Source organism: Ictidomys tridecemlineatus, chromosome 1 (assembly GCF_052094955.1).
Source record: "Ictidomys tridecemlineatus isolate mIctTri1 chromosome 1, mIctTri1.hap1, whole genome shotgun sequence".
NCBI lineage: Eukaryota > Metazoa > Chordata > Mammalia > Rodentia > Sciuridae > Ictidomys > Ictidomys tridecemlineatus.
In genome coordinates, this window is record NC_135477.1 from 138,930,403 (window position 1) to 138,946,097 (window position 15,695).

Genomic DNA, 15,695 nt, shown 5'->3' on the forward strand with positions numbered 1-15,695 from the left:
GCAGATGGAACAGAACTGCTTTGTTGTATTATCATTATTTTTTAAAAGGAAAAAAAATAACTGAGATTGCATATGGTTAGGAAACACCAAGCTAATAATTAATGATAATTCAAAGCTTTTCATTTGTTTTTAATTGCAAGACTTCTCAGAGGCCTTAGAATGCTAATATACAGTCTGACTTTCCAAGGCCAGCCTGATTGGTGCTGGATGTAGTTTATCCCAAATTTATTTGATTACAAAATCTTTGTTTTGTTTTTTTTTTTAAAAAATCATTTCTAGAAACTACTATTTCTTGGAAAACACTGAAAAAAACCACTATTGTCATAGAATCATATATATATATATATATATATATATATATATATATATATACACACACACACACACACACACACACATACACACACACATATATATATACATATAAAACTTTGTCTTTTAGTTACTTTTATATTTATTTTATTTATTTTCCTGCTTTAGCTTTCTGCATAAGATCTTGAAAATAATAGGCACTTGTTGAATTGAAAATCTTGGAATTTTAGGGTAGGTTCATTGTTAGGAAGAATAGTTGGCAACTGGAAAACAATAGTTTGCACCCACTTTCAGTACTTTTCTTTGCAGGCCTTTTCACACCCTATTCTCCTGAGCTATCTTTCAGGCTATGAAAAGATTAGTATCTTGATGCTGGCAGAAAGCCATTGTTAACATGGGCTAAGTATATTCTCTACAAATCACTTTATTGGAGCAGCAGTATAACCGGAGAAACATGTAAAGATGGAGGTGATTTTAAAGGCAAGAAAGCAGGAGACAGCTGACTGTAGGTCTTGGGTACACTGGGCTGTGGGAAAGGCAGCCTGTGGTTTAGTTCTGTCTTTCATTTCCAAGGGTATGTTTGTCAAAAAGGTACTCTGCTAGGCCAGCATCCTGGGACCCCATCTTAATCAAGTTGTGTACATGGTCAGCTAGTTCTTTGATAGATTTCACCTGCTCATTCAGGTAGTGGGTTTCCAGAAAGTCACATAAATGGGGGTCACTTTTTTCTGAGGCCAGGGTGTGCAATTCCAGCAATGAGTCGTTCACATTCTTTTCCAACACTAGAGCACTCTGCAGGGCATGCAGCCCACTTTCCCAGTTGTCCTTTTCTGGCTTCTTGATGTCCTTTAGGTAGATCTGGCCTCCTCGCTGGTTCTGAAACCTCATCAGCTTCTCTGCATGCTCTCTCTCTTCCCGAGACTGGTGAAGAAAATACCTGGAGAAGTTATACAAGGCCACGTCGTCCCTGGAGAAGTAATAGGCCATGGACAAGTACACATAGGACGCATAGAGCTCCAGGTTGATCTGTCGGTTTACTGCAGCCTCGCAGTCGCGGTGAAAGTTCTGGCGTACCAGAGAAGGCCCAGAGGGGTCCCAGGAGGAGGCCACTGTGGCCAGCAGGAGTCGGGGGGTCACTGATTGGGGACCCCAGGAGCGCCTCGCGGCCCAGAGCTGTGGAATCACGATGCTACAGCGTGCGCTGCGCAGGGACAGTAGCGAAGGGCTGATGAGCCTGGAGAGGAAACAGAAACCGGACAGCATGACTCCTCCTTTCTGGAAGTGGGGAAACTGAGGCCGGGCGCACTCAGGATCAGGTCCAGTGAGGGGCGTTGGGTCTGAATCAGAACGCGGGCCTAGGCAACAGGGAATGCGTCACACACCCCTTCCCTTCCACAGGCGCAGAGTTCCACAGCGAGGGCTTCTGGCAGCACCACGCATCGCACCTGTCATAGTTGGAACCATTCTGGTACTGGGCCCCTGGGAAAGGCAACACAGAAAAATGCAGTCATAGGATCCAGTTTATCCAAAAATTTGTCTCATCATCAATGCAAGATTCTTGCTGTTGGGAGTGTTTAATTTATTATTTTATCTAAGTTAAAAAATACTGTCATGGCACATGCCTGTAATCCCAGCTGTTCAGGAGGCTGAGGCAGGAGGATGGTGAGTTGAAAGCCAGCCTCAGCAATGGTGAGGCACTAAGCAACTCAGTAGACTCTATCTCTAAATAAAATACAAAATAGGTACCCCTCCCCCCAAAAAAATTTTTAGAAATCCTGTCATTAGAATAGGCACTGTACTTGCAAAAGAAGGGACTGAACTGCCCTTGCCCTGGATCTCTGATCTTTTCATGCCCAAGGACCCTACATGGCAGAAGGAATAACAGTGAAAGGGGTAAAACCCAAAGTCATCATCAATTCATCTGTGAGAGTAAATGTCTATATTTAAAGCAAGTATATATAAATTGATTTCCTTGTTATTTTAATAATATGTAGTATTAGTAGTAATAGTAAGTATGGAAGTAATTGCCAGTACAGTGCACAACTTTTCAAATGCCTATATACAAGTAGGTGCTTTAAAATATGTATTTTATTTTTAAATATAAGTTTATCTTCACTATACAGAAATCAGATACTATGGAAAAGTAGGAAAAATGTACCAATTAGTTACAAACTTGATTTTACTTTCCCATCTTTTGTTAAAGGAGAGAGAGAGAGAGAGAGAGAGAGAGAGAGAGAGAGAGAGAGAGAGAGAGAGAGAGAGAGGGAATGTCTTTTGAATTACTAGGGATTGAACCCAGGACCTAACACATGCTAGGCAACTGCTATACCACTGAGCTACATCTCCAACCTCTTATTTTGAGACAAGCTCTCATTACGATGCCCCCATAGGCTGGCCTCAAATGTGTCATACTGTCATACTCCTGCCTCAGCCTCCCTAGTAAGAAGAATTATAGGCCTTGGCCACCATACTTGGCAAGAGAGAGAGAGAGATTTTAAAGAAGTTTTTTTAAAAAAATAAATATTAGAATATTTAGTCTTAAAAGGATATTTTAAAATGTTGTAGGGAATTAATAAAATGAGGATGAGCTCACAGAAGAAAATTCAAAACCACCCCTAATTCTTTCTCTTCCCAGAGATAATCAGTTAAAATGTTGATAATTCACACAAACTAAGAAGATAATTAATATACATATATATATATAACAGTACACATATACTTTTTAAACAGCTTTGCAGTGAAATAATTAACATACAAAAAGCTTCACCTACTTATTACAATTTGATAGCATATGTTACACACATACACACACACACACACACACACACACACACACATCTGTGAAACCATCATCTAAATCAACATAGTGGACATTTTCATCAATTCCAGAAATTTTCTCACAAGCCCTTTGTGCTCTGTAATCCCTCACTTTCCACTTGTCTCTGTCCCATCTCATCCCAGACAACCACTGATCTTTGCTTTCTCTTCCTACACATATTAGTTTGTGTTTTCTACAATTCAATATATAATAAATAAAACTTTATTTCTGGTTTCTTTCACTCAGAATAAGTATTTTGAGATTTACCCCTGTTGTAGCTTCTATCAGTAGATCCTTTTACTGTTGAGTAGTATAACATTATATAGTTTTATGACAGTTCCTTTGTTCTGTCAACCAATGATTGACATTTTGGTTGCTTATGGATTAAGCTATTAAAATAAAGCTGGGATGGAAATTCCTGCACAACTCTTTGAGTGGACATGTGTTCTCATTTCTCTTGGGTAAATATCGTGTAGTGAAGTGACTGGATCATATAGAGTTAAGTCTATTTTTAACCTTTGGCAAACTTCCAAACTGTTCTCCAAAGGGCTTTGAAACAGTTTATATTCCCATCAGCAGTGTATAAGAGAGCAAGTTCCTTCATATCTTTACTAGTATTTGGTATCATCAGTCATTTAATTTTAAGGTTTTTTTTAAAAATGTAGCTCTTTGTAGACATGTACTGATATTCCAATGTTTTAACTTTACATTCTCATAATAATTAAATGATTCTTAGTGTATTTTCATGTGCTTCTTTGCCAACCATGTATTTCTTTAGTGAAGTGTATGTTCAATTCTCTTGCCAATTTACATATTGATACATTTATTTTCTTATGGTTGTTTGTTTTTTTTATGGTTAATATCCGAGTCTTTCATATTAGTACTACTTCAATTCCTCTTTATGATTTCTGCATATTGAATTCTCTATGTTACTTTCTTTTATTTTCTTAAAGAAAACAGATTATCTTTCTAGGTTGGTTTCACCAGTGGTAAATTTAATATACAATTTAGTTTCCACAGGTTGTTGAAAAAAATTAGGAGAATGTACACAGAACATTTACTATGGTGCTTTGCAGAATCCCCTTTAATAGATTTTATTGGATATTTATTTTTAATTCTTAAAAATCAATTATTTAATATTTTATATTATTCAGTAAAATGTCCATTCTAAGGTAATACCTATACAGCTTACAAAAACAAAAACAAAAAATATCAACACAACCCAGCTACATATTGTATGCACAGTATATTAGTCAGATGGGCATTGCTGTGATCAAAATACCCAACCAGAACAACTTAAAAAAGGAAAAACTTATTTTGGCTCTTGGTTCCTGAGGTATACTCCTTGGTTGGCTACACCCATTGCTCTAGGCATAAGATGAGGCAGCAGGTCATGCAGGTGAGGACTTGGAAGAGAAGCACTGCTCACCTTATGACAGATGGAAAGCAGAGAGAGGAAACGGGGGAAGTGCCACAGAGAAGGTGAAGGCATGCCAGGTCATGCCTCCAGTGACACGCCTGCTTTAGCCACTGCCTACAATTACCCACTCATTTAGTTAACTCAAACTAAGATGAACCAATTAGGTTACAGCAATTATACTCTAATCATTTCACCTCCAAGAATCCCTGCATTAACACAAGATCTTTTGGGTGACACCTCATATCCAAACCATAACATACAGTGAGATAGAAGTTATTATATAGGAATGTCCAATTTTATTATTGTAGTGAGCTCTTGCTCTCAAAAGAACTTCTTCAGATATATGATAAATAAAAATGAATGCTAAGTTCTAGTTGCATTTAAACTCTGCTAGTCAAATATGACTGATGTTCACTAGGCAATTCTCACTAATTTTCACTTTTCTATACCCATTATACTTTTATTTTCCCCATACTTTGCTATTCCTAGAATGTAGTTCCCTGAAGAGAAGTGATGAAATTGATTATTTAGTGTGGTATTAAATGCTGACAGCTGTTGCGAGTGTTTTAAGAGAATTGATGCTCTTCTTAGAAATGTTTATCCCTAAAGTAATAAAATGCATAGGCATAAGACAAATAAAATGCATGAAATGTGATGCAAAATGATGACTTAAAACACAACACACATTTAAATGTCCTATGTTAGTAAAAAATATCTCTTCTTCCTGATATAAAGTTTGTGGTATAATTTGGCAGACTTTGAACCCATAGGATGTGGTAGATATTATGTTTATCTTCTGGGCATTTTGATTTCTACAATTCACAGTAAAATTAATGTTGTTTGAACAAAATACAAACCTAGATCATCACTCACTGTTTTTCACAACTTGATTGTTCTTAGTTTTAACGGCTTCTTTCCTTCCTTGATTAACCCCTAAGCTTTTGTGATTCTATGATTCTTCCTTTGCTTCTTTCCTTTCTCCCTAACTAAAACTCTTCTTCCCAGTGTTCTTTTACTTCCTTACAAAATCCTTCTCATCTTTTACAGTTCCGTGAAATAGATTACCTTCTTTGTAAGGTCTAATATAATATCACTTAGGATTAACCAGTAACTTTCTTACTTCCTCTGTATTTTGGGTGTCAAAATAGTTTGTTTATAGTAAGAGAATATCATGTTAGAATCCCTGGACATGTGTGTATAAATGTGTGTATGTGTATATGTGTTTTCCTAAGAGTAGAGCTTACTATTTTATTCATTTTTAAATCCCCAGGCCTAGTACAGTGTTTGACACACATTACGAAAGAAACACAAATGTTTTCCTAGTGTCCTTTCTTTGGGATGGAAAGTCTAATTTCTTTCTTTCTATTGGGATAGAAAGTCTAATTTCACATAGCATACAAAATTGGCTCAATACACTTTTATAAAGCATATTGGAAGATGTTTTTAATTTAAATTATTTAAGGCAGCAAAGAAAACCTCTGTACTTTGGTGGTTTCATTGTCCAATGGCAAAAACAATATTTCCTCTTTTCTCCTTTATAGACGTATTATGTAAGTGTTTATCATATATGTGAAAAAGCTTTGCCAATGGGAAATTAAAAACCATATGGAAGTGAACTGCTTTGATTAAGTACTGCTTTGATTTATGCAATAAATCATAACATTTGTTTCATTAAAGCATTTGATTTAAACTAGTAAATATTTTTAGAACTTACATACCTTGAAAAATAATTGAAGAACACTCTTTTACATTAATGGATGGGAACAGAGTCATAAATATTAAGGGAATGAGAAATATCCCACTTCTCTATATTTGCATTTCCAATGATGGTATTTATTTTCTTTTCTCATTTCTTTCCTTTCCCTGTTTTAGGTAACAAGATCAGTCATATAATCAATTCTTCATTTTCATTATTGATTCTAGCCCTTTCTAACATTGTTATCAGGAGCCTGTTGTGTGGTAAAGTCAAGGTAGAGATAAATCCATTGATCACTATGGATTATGCATTTGCTGTTAATGAAGTATTTGAGGTTTTGAATAAATTATTTGTCCTAGGGGAAAAAGCATAATGGGCATGTTGCCGTTCTGAGTGTTATCACTAGTAAATCTAAAAGTCTAAAGGGAATAATTAGACTAAGCTGTGGAGTAGTTTTGTTTTTCTTTATTCTGTGATCCACTCAAAATTAACAATGTTTTTGTATCTTCAGAGAAATGAGTTAGAACCAGATTTTCAAGTACAATGCATGCTTCCTGTAAAACTAGAAGAGGTCAAGCAATCTATTTTGCTCTCAGTCATGTTATTCTTCTATCATTGGAGGTCCAACATGCAGTAACTCCTTCTTTACTTTGTAAGAGAAGCTGGCATGGCTTAGACCACAGGACTCCTAAACCTATACCAATATTTCAACGACTTGTTACCTTTCACTCTTTTAGTTAACTATCCAGAGCATCTTTTTTGCTCATCAGATCTATTAACTTAGTATGATCATTGGAAACATGGTGCTCTGTGATATGTTCAAATGAATCCTGTATTCAAATCAGTTCATTGTGATGGACTGTCAGAATATCTCTGAAGCAAGACTATGAAAACATACTGGTGTCTGTCCTAGGGGAACATGCACTACCTTAGATGCCCTTTGGGGTGGATGTTGAAAAAAATATGTGTATCCAGATCAAAATCCACATACTGAGATAGGAATCTGGGAATAAAAAGAATACTGAGTTTTAAAAGAGAAGTACTCATGGACATTGAAATACAGGCAAGGCCCATAAACCATTGCAATATGAAACAAGCATTTTGTGAGTAACTCAGCCCATATCCTTGTGTTCATGTCCTTGCTTGCAGAAAGTACCATTATGCCAGGGCCATGCACAAGTTAAGGAAAACTGGTAAGAATTATACAACTCTGCCCTGACTTAACATATATTTCAGCCCCCGAGCTACTTTCTCTCTATAAATATTAGAATCCCAGAAAAAGGAATTGTTTCTCACTCTCCAGATAATTTAAATCCTCTCTTTCTTTTTCAATGCATAATCCTTGCTTTCCTAAATTAACCTCTACTTGTGCCTCTGATGCAGGCTGAAACTCTTCTGTCAGATACATCAAGGACTCTTTCATCCTGAATTGAGATACCTTCTCTAGAGCCTCTTTGGACTTCCTCTGGTGACAGTACATGAACTATAAATTTAGTTGGCCATTTTTAGTAAGGATACCATACCCAGAACAAGAGATGTAATTGGGCTTACTACTTCATTATAGTTTGGATATAGAATGTCCCCCAAAATGTCATGTATTGAAGGCTTGGCTCCCAATGCAGCCATGTTCAGGGTGAGGCTTTGGAAGTGATTGGATGATGAGGATTTTTAACTCATCAGTAGATTAATAATTTTGTGGCATTATTTGGAGGTGGCAGAACTGTAGGATGTAGGACATAGATGAAGGATTGATCTTTGGGGGCATGCTCTTGGGGAATATATCTCATCTTTGCCCCCTTGCTCTCTCTCTCTCCTTAGTGGCTATGGTGAAATGAGCAGACTACTTCTACCACACCCTCCTGCTATGATGTTCTGCTTCGCTTCAGGCCCAAGGCAATGGAGCCAGCTGACCATGGACTGAGACTTCTGAAGCTGTGAGCCAAAACAAGTCTTTCCTCCTTTAAGTTGTTCACGTCAGGTACTTTGGTCACAAATGAAAAACTAACAGAAAATTGGTACTGAGAGTGGGATCATTGCTATGACTATATCTGACCATGTGGTTCAGAAGCCTTTGGAATTTGTTTGCATGAGGAATTTGGATAGGTTTGCAGATGCAAGGTTAATAATCCCAGAATATCAAACTTAACAAGCAGTTCTGGAATGAGCTCAGATGACTAGAATTCTGATAAGAATGCAGAAAGTAGACTGTGCTTTCAGATTTAGATGGAAGTGAGGATTCTATAAAGAATTAATCTAGAGACCACATGTGTTACATTCTGGAAAACAAAAATATCTTGTTTACATTTTGTCCATGTTCTGAGACTTTGTGTGAGTTTAAAGGTGGTGGACTAATTAACCTAGTAGAGGAAATTTCAAGGAATCACAGTATTCAGATTGTGAAATGAGTATTTCTGTATGATTTTAGCCAGGTTTACAGTGAGAATCTGTAGGAAGAAGCAGAACAGAAAGATTTTGGAAACTTGCAGTTTGGCCAGAAAAACACTTGTAAAATTGGAGCCAAAGAAAGTGTAATTGCTGAAAATATTAGCGTTATTAAAGAGAAACAAGTGCTTTGCACCAAGACCGTAGGAAGCATGTCTTCAAGGCATCTAAAGTATGTAAAAGTGAGGGCTGGGGTTGTGGCTCAGTGGTAGAGCGCTTGCATAGCATGTGGGAGGGACTAGGTTTGATTCTCAGCACCACATATAAATACACGAATAAAATAAAGGTCCATCAACATGTAAAAAACTTTTTTTTTAAAAAAGAATGTAAAATGAAAACTTGTGTGAAAGAATGTGTTGAGAATACAGCATTGGGGTGACCTGATCTTAGACTTCTACCTAGGAGTCGTTTTGCCATTTCATTTCACCATGCTCAGTCGCCCAGGCACTCAGAGGCCACTGAACTTTGGTCCAGTGAGCTCAGCTACTATTTCCACCGACAGGACACTATGGCATTGTTCATGTGGTGCTGATTTTGAAGGCATGAAGAATGTAAGAAGTGCACGGGAGGACTGTCACCCAAACCTAGGTGAGGGAAAGCTGTTCAGAGAGAACCAACTAGAGCAGAACTGGGATAATGTCAAAGGACAGAGCCAACTTCAGGAAAACTTGAAGGAAAGAATCCAGTGGAGTAAATATCCTGGCTTCACTCTCTTCCTTTTTTTCCTTGAATCCTTTGCTTCGGCTCCCATTAGGTTGAGTCTAGCAGAAGACTAGATGGTAGGGAACTCAGTGGTTGCAGAACACACACACTAACCCCTTAGGAAGACAACAGGTAGGGAGGGTTAAAGAATGAATCTGTAAGACTTAATATAAGATATGAGGCTGTCTAGTAGAGAGCCATAAAGCTGTCATATATATATAACTATATAAATGTAAATATGATTAAATCATCTCTATGCTTTCAACCCTTTTGCAGATCTACACAAAATCCTGCCCTTACAAAATATATTCTACTTTGCTTCTCTGTGGTTATTCTCTTGTTAGTTCCAGCATCCTTTCCTGTGTCCCAATTCTCAATATGCTGCCATCATAGCAAACCTTGATTTATATTCTGGAATGTATCATTCATTCCCTTTTCATAAGCTTCTATATGTTGCATCCACTACCTGGAGCACTGTTCCACCCAGAACTAATCATAGGGTAAGTATGGGCAAAGGGTTAACAAAACCCTTTCCCCTTCTACATAAGATGATAGTCACCAGTTGACTATCTAGCTATGTCAAGACATGAGCATATTTCTGACAATCTTGCTTGTGGAAAAATTACTCCTGGTTGGCAGGTTAACATTGGGTTTTGCCAAGGTTGGTGACTCTTGCTTCTGGGCATACCCTTAATAGGGTTCTTGGAGATTATGAAGTTGTTGTAGTGATATTAGCTCTTGTGAGACTTGAGACTTTTTAGCCACGGCATCTCCCATACTCTTTTTATGTGGATCTCATCTCTGGGCAACTGTGTTGCCACATGGGGGAGAGAACTGTTTCTGGATAGCTTTGAAAATTTCTGTATAAAGCATTGCAGGTGTTTCCATTCAATGGGGATGCTGGATACTAACTTGCCAGTAAACCATGGTTCCTGTCTTATGTCTTTCTGAGAGGCATGCTGCTAGTTTTGCAAGTATGAATGTTCTATTGAATGCAAAAAGACCCATAGGTGGTTGTTGATAGACGTTTTATTTTATTTATTTATATGTGATGCTGAAAATGGAACCCAGTGCCTCACACATGCCAGGCAAGTGCGCTACCGCTGAGCCCCAACCTCTTAGGTGGCTGTTGAAGGAAATAAACAATTAAAAATGTATTTATTTTCTAACGACTTCCCTGCTACTTCTGCTTTCCCACAGCTCTACCATGGTATCTACCAATCCGTCTCCTTTTGCCTCTTCGCCTGCTGGCTCATGTCCCCATTTTTTATATTTTAGATTATTGGAAGCCTTCACTTCCCTACAGGGCATCTCACAAACCCTTCCACTTACCTTTCCATAACACTGATGAATGATTATCTCTTTATTTTCTTAGTCCATTAAGTTGAAAGATTATGATTGTCAGAGGAATGTCAATCTTTCTTGTGTATATAGCATTTTAAATAGTTCCTACCTGACACGATGCAGTCAAGAACACTGTCAGTGAAATGAATAGAAGATAAAATTCCCGTGAGTCCTCAAACTTTTCTTCTTTCAAATTAGGAATAAAGTTGAGGAGATTTATTATTTATTTAATGATATATTTACAATTCACTTAATGATTATTTTTGTCTCACTCTGATGCCAGTGGGCACCAATGAGCATAGATTAATTTTGTCCCTTAATTACTTTAAGGTTGAATAGTTAACTTCAATTTAATTTGAATCAATTCAGTTCAATTAATTTTAATTCTGAAAATATATCTTTAATAGCTGATGCCAGAAGAGTAAGAAAGGATACTGAAAAGAATAAAAGTAACTTAAATTTTTTGGATCTCTGTGGATTCATGGCAAAATGGCAGAGGCACATTTACAGAAATTTAGCTTCAATAACATCTCAAGTCAAGAACAGGGAATGATTACTGTAGTGACTGATTTGTAGAGAGGTTTGGATTTGACAGTGGTCCTAAGGTTAGGGAATAAGGACTCTGTGGGAAAAAGAAAAAGGAAACAGCAGCGTGGGAAACTCCTACAGGTGAGAACATGTACTTATATTTGGAGTAGAAAGAATATAGACAAAACTTCTAAGATATACATTGCATTTTATTATTATTATTATTATTTTGGTACCAGGGATTCAACCCAGGTATAGGCATTTAACCACTGAGCCGCATCCCTAACCCTTTTTTATATTTTATTTAGAGACAAGGTGGTCTCCCTGTGTTGCTTTGACCCTTGATACATTTATGAGGCTAGATTTGAACTTGGAATTCTCCTGCCTCAGCCCCCCCCCCCCCCGAGCCACTGGGATTACAGGTATGTGCCACCACGCCTGGGCTACATTGCTTTTTAGAAGAGGATGGATTTGAAATTAGGTCAGAGTTTTAAGTGTCCTTTCTAGCTCTAAATAATTTCATAGTTTACATGTTCTTTCTTGCTGTAATATGTAGCAGTTGGAAAGTTTATGATATATGAGAATTCAAAAAAACATATATGGCTTGGCCTGTATGTATATAGGAATAGGGATTTTAAGTGCTAGACTTGTGCAAAGATGCTGCTTCCCACAAAGATGGGTTTTGTCATTGTTAATTAAGTTACATAGCACAGGGTTCTTTTAGTTCATGGATTGAACTAGATAAATTGGTGGTGTATGATGACTGTAAGCATATACTCTGTAATCTCTTCTGCTTCTTATTAGAGTTTTCAATGTTAGTCCACAAGTAAATATGTTTGAAAGTATTTTTGTTTGCTTTAGGGGGTAAGATAGATTTTATGTCATAAAAGTTTTTTGATAATTGTTAATTATTTGATTCTACTCTTTTGAACTTTTAAAAATATATTTTAAAATATGGTAGAGTGATGCAACATTTAAACATAACCCACAAATCTTTTCTAGTTGTCATAATGCAAAAAAAAAGGTACTTACTAAGTGCTGATATGAGGGAAGTAATATAAAAGGTTAATGAAGAGCATTCTTTTACTGAATTGTGAAGTAGGAATCAGTATGTTCATTTTTATTTTACTAATTAGGGAGAGCTGGGTGCGGTGGCACACACCTTTAGTCCCAGCAGTTCAGAAGGCTGAGGCAGGAGAATCACAAGTTCAAAGCTAGCCTCAGTAACTAGCGAAGACCTAAGCAACTTATTGAGATTCTCTTAAAAAAATGTAGAAAAGGGCTGAGATGTGGCTCAGTGGTTAAGCAGCCCTAAGTTCAAAACTAAACCAAAAAAATAAATGAAAACAACAACAAATTAGGGAAAGCATACCCGTATCTCCAGTTCTATTCAAGATCCAGAAGAAAAGATTAAAAGATACTAATAATTTTGCTTTGCACTCAAAGCAGGGGAGATATTTTAAATGTTGAGTAATAAGTCAATGTACCTTTGTTGACAAGAGTTGTGGTATATAATTTTAGAGCCATAAAGGACCACTGAGTTTGTCTATTTTATTTATCTTATTTACATATGAGGAAAGCTCTGTATTAGAGAATAATGCAGGATTTCGCATTTTGATAGCAACAGGAATGCCTTAGGATAGTATTTTTTCAACATGCTATACTCACTGAATGATAAATTTTCTCTAATAATGATTGGTGTATTAGATTCGGTAAAATCAATAGTAGTGTTCATTCAGTGACAAAAGAAGAATTTTGTTCATTTGTGTTAGTTAAACAATAAAAATATAAAAACCTTGTTTTTCAACAAGGAGCTGCCCATCACTGCATCCTCCCTGAGTGGAACTTGAGATGGCCAAGTAAAACTTATTGCTAAAGAAAAAAATTAAAGGACCAATCAATGTTATCTATTCAGGCTGTTTAGAGTGATCACTTGTGAATTTAGAACAGCCAACCCACTCCATTAATGAGAGTCTGCTAGCCCATATATTAACCCTTATGTCTTGTATTATTACTATCTTCAAAGGAAAGTAAAATGCATGAGTCAATCCTATTTTCAAGAATCTCAAACAAAAACTATAATTTAGCAATCTCACTTTGAGAAATTTGTCACCTAAAAATTTACAGTATAGAATAGTTCAAAAGGATATATGTTAACTTCATGGCAGTGTTGTATATAAAAATTAAAAATGAATACTCTCAATGAGCATTGATAAAAATTTAGAAGAGTCATATAATTGAGTATCATACAGTCCTTTAATAGAATAAAGGCATTGTCTTTGTGTTAATCTGTGGAAATATTCCAAAGAATGTTCTCAATGGAAAAAACAATGTGTGTGTGTGTGTGTGTGTGTGTGTGTGTGTGTGTGTGTGTGTGTGTGAGAGAGAGAGAGAGAGAGAGAGAGAGAGAGAGAGAGAGAGATTGATTCTATATTTGGAGGGATATACTGCTTTTGGTGTATCCCACTGGTTCTGGCATATTGTGTTTTCATTTCCTAATGATTCTAGGAATTTTAAAATTTCCTCTTTGATTTCTCCACTGTCTCCCTCTTCTTTTAAATGTATATTGTTTAATATCTGTAATTTTTGTAGTTATTCTTACTTGTTGATTTCTAGTTTCATTCCATTGCGATCTGATAACATACAATAAATTATTTCTATTTTTAAAAAATGTGTTAGGGCTTTCTCTGTGGCCTAATAGATTACCTATTTTGGAAAAAGTTCCATATGCTCATGAAAAGAATTTTTATTCTGTCACTATTGAATGGAATACTTGTTAAATGTTGTTAAATGTCTGTTAAGTCTATTTGATCTATAGTGTGATTTTACTTTGCTATTTCCTATTGATTTTTTTTTTTGGCTTGCATTTTCTATTTCTTGTTGATAGTTGGATATAGAAGTCACACAATCTTACTGTATTGGGCCCCCATTTCTTAATTTATTTCCATAAGTGTTTTTTTTTTAATAAAAGTAAGAGCTGTGCTATTTGGAGCATATATTTTCTTGATTGTTGTTTTTATCAAAATATAATGAATTCTTTGCATCTTCTGACTGATTTTGTATTGAAGCCTGTTTTGTCTGATGTGAGTATACCTATTTCTGCTTGTCTTTGGATTCCTTTTGTTTGGAAGATCATCTTTTGGGCTGGGGATGTGGCTCAAGCAGTAGCGCTCTCGCCTGGCATGCGTTTGGCCCAGGTTCTATCCTCAGCACCACATACAAACAAAGATGTTGTGTCCGCTGAAAACTAAAAAATAAATATTAAAAGAATTCTCTCTCTCTCTCTCTCTCTCTCTCTCTCTCTCTCTCTCTCTCTCTCTTTAAAAACAAAAGATCATCTTTCACTTTCTGTCTATGCCTTTTCAGAATTTTCAAATTAAAATTATAAAAATGACTTTATAAAAAGCCAAATAATCACAAATGAAGGAACAGGAACAAAATCTTTAAACACCAACTGGTAATTTTAGTCTTTTATCTGTTTAAGAGTAGCTGAAATGGTAACATAGAATTGTGAGGATGGTGATAAGAAATAATTTTGGAGATTAAGGGAAAAACTGGCAAGGTAGTGAAGAAATATTTGTAGAAAATTAAGATAGAAGAGCCAGGAGTGATGGCACATGCTTGTAATCCCAGTGGTTCAGGAGGGTAAGGCAGGAGGATTGTAAATTTAAGGCCAGCCTCAGCAACCTTGCAAGACTCTGTCTCAAAACAAGAACTTAAAAAGGCTGGAGATGTGGGGTACATATGGGTCAATGGTTAAGTGCCCCTAAGTTCAATCCCTGGTACCAAAACAAAACAACAACAACAGCAAAAGGAAAACAAACAAGTGAAAGAGTACAAACAAGAGTCATACTGGAAAGAGGAATGAGATTTTATAATTAGAGTCTTTAAAATCCAGGGCTGCATTTTGCTCACAGGTGTTGTGGTGGATTTGATATGAAGCTACATTTTAAAAGTGTTATTCATATTTACCAGTGCATAGTACCAACAATATTTTCTATCAACCTATTATTAACTTGTTCCATCTAAATATAACTTGTAATATAGTGAAGGTAACATAGATTTTACCTACATCTACATTTTTATGGGGTTAAAATAATACAAGTATCAGCTTAATAACATTTACCATAATTTCTTGCTGCTTTGGAGCATGAATAATTTTCTGTCCAAAATATGCAATGAATTTAAATTAATGAGAGTTTTGTGGTTCATTTAATTATAAGCCTAAAGCTAAATGGTTAATGTATCTTTGTGATATGGAAAATGGTTTTATCAAACTTTTCACTCACCATATTGATGATATGCGCTCATGCATGCCTACTGGAAAAACACTGAGATAATTGAAATGTATAGATATCTTAGAATACTATATGCTAAGCAGTTTTGAGACTATCCCTTATTATTCAATAAATGCTTCTACTGCTACAGAAATT

At 36.1% G+C, this 15,695-nt stretch overlaps 1 protein-coding gene across 1 annotated transcript; it reads right to left on the reverse strand.

The window, feature by feature from the left end:
• Positions 1–861: 861 nt before the first annotated feature.
• Ftmt (ferritin mitochondrial) lies at positions 862–1,575 on the reverse strand. Its single transcript, XM_005330872.3, has one exon. The coding sequence runs from the start codon at positions 1,573–1,575 to the stop codon at positions 862–864; it is 714 nt and encodes a 237-aa protein (XP_005330929.1).
• Positions 1,576–15,695: the final 14,120 nt, after the last annotated feature.

Bases quoted from the DNA above. Each gene is read 5' to 3' on its own strand.
- Ftmt (XM_005330872.3), bottom strand. From the start codon at position 1,575: ATGCTGTCCGGTTTCTGTTTCCTCTCCAGGCTCATCAGCCCTTCGCTA.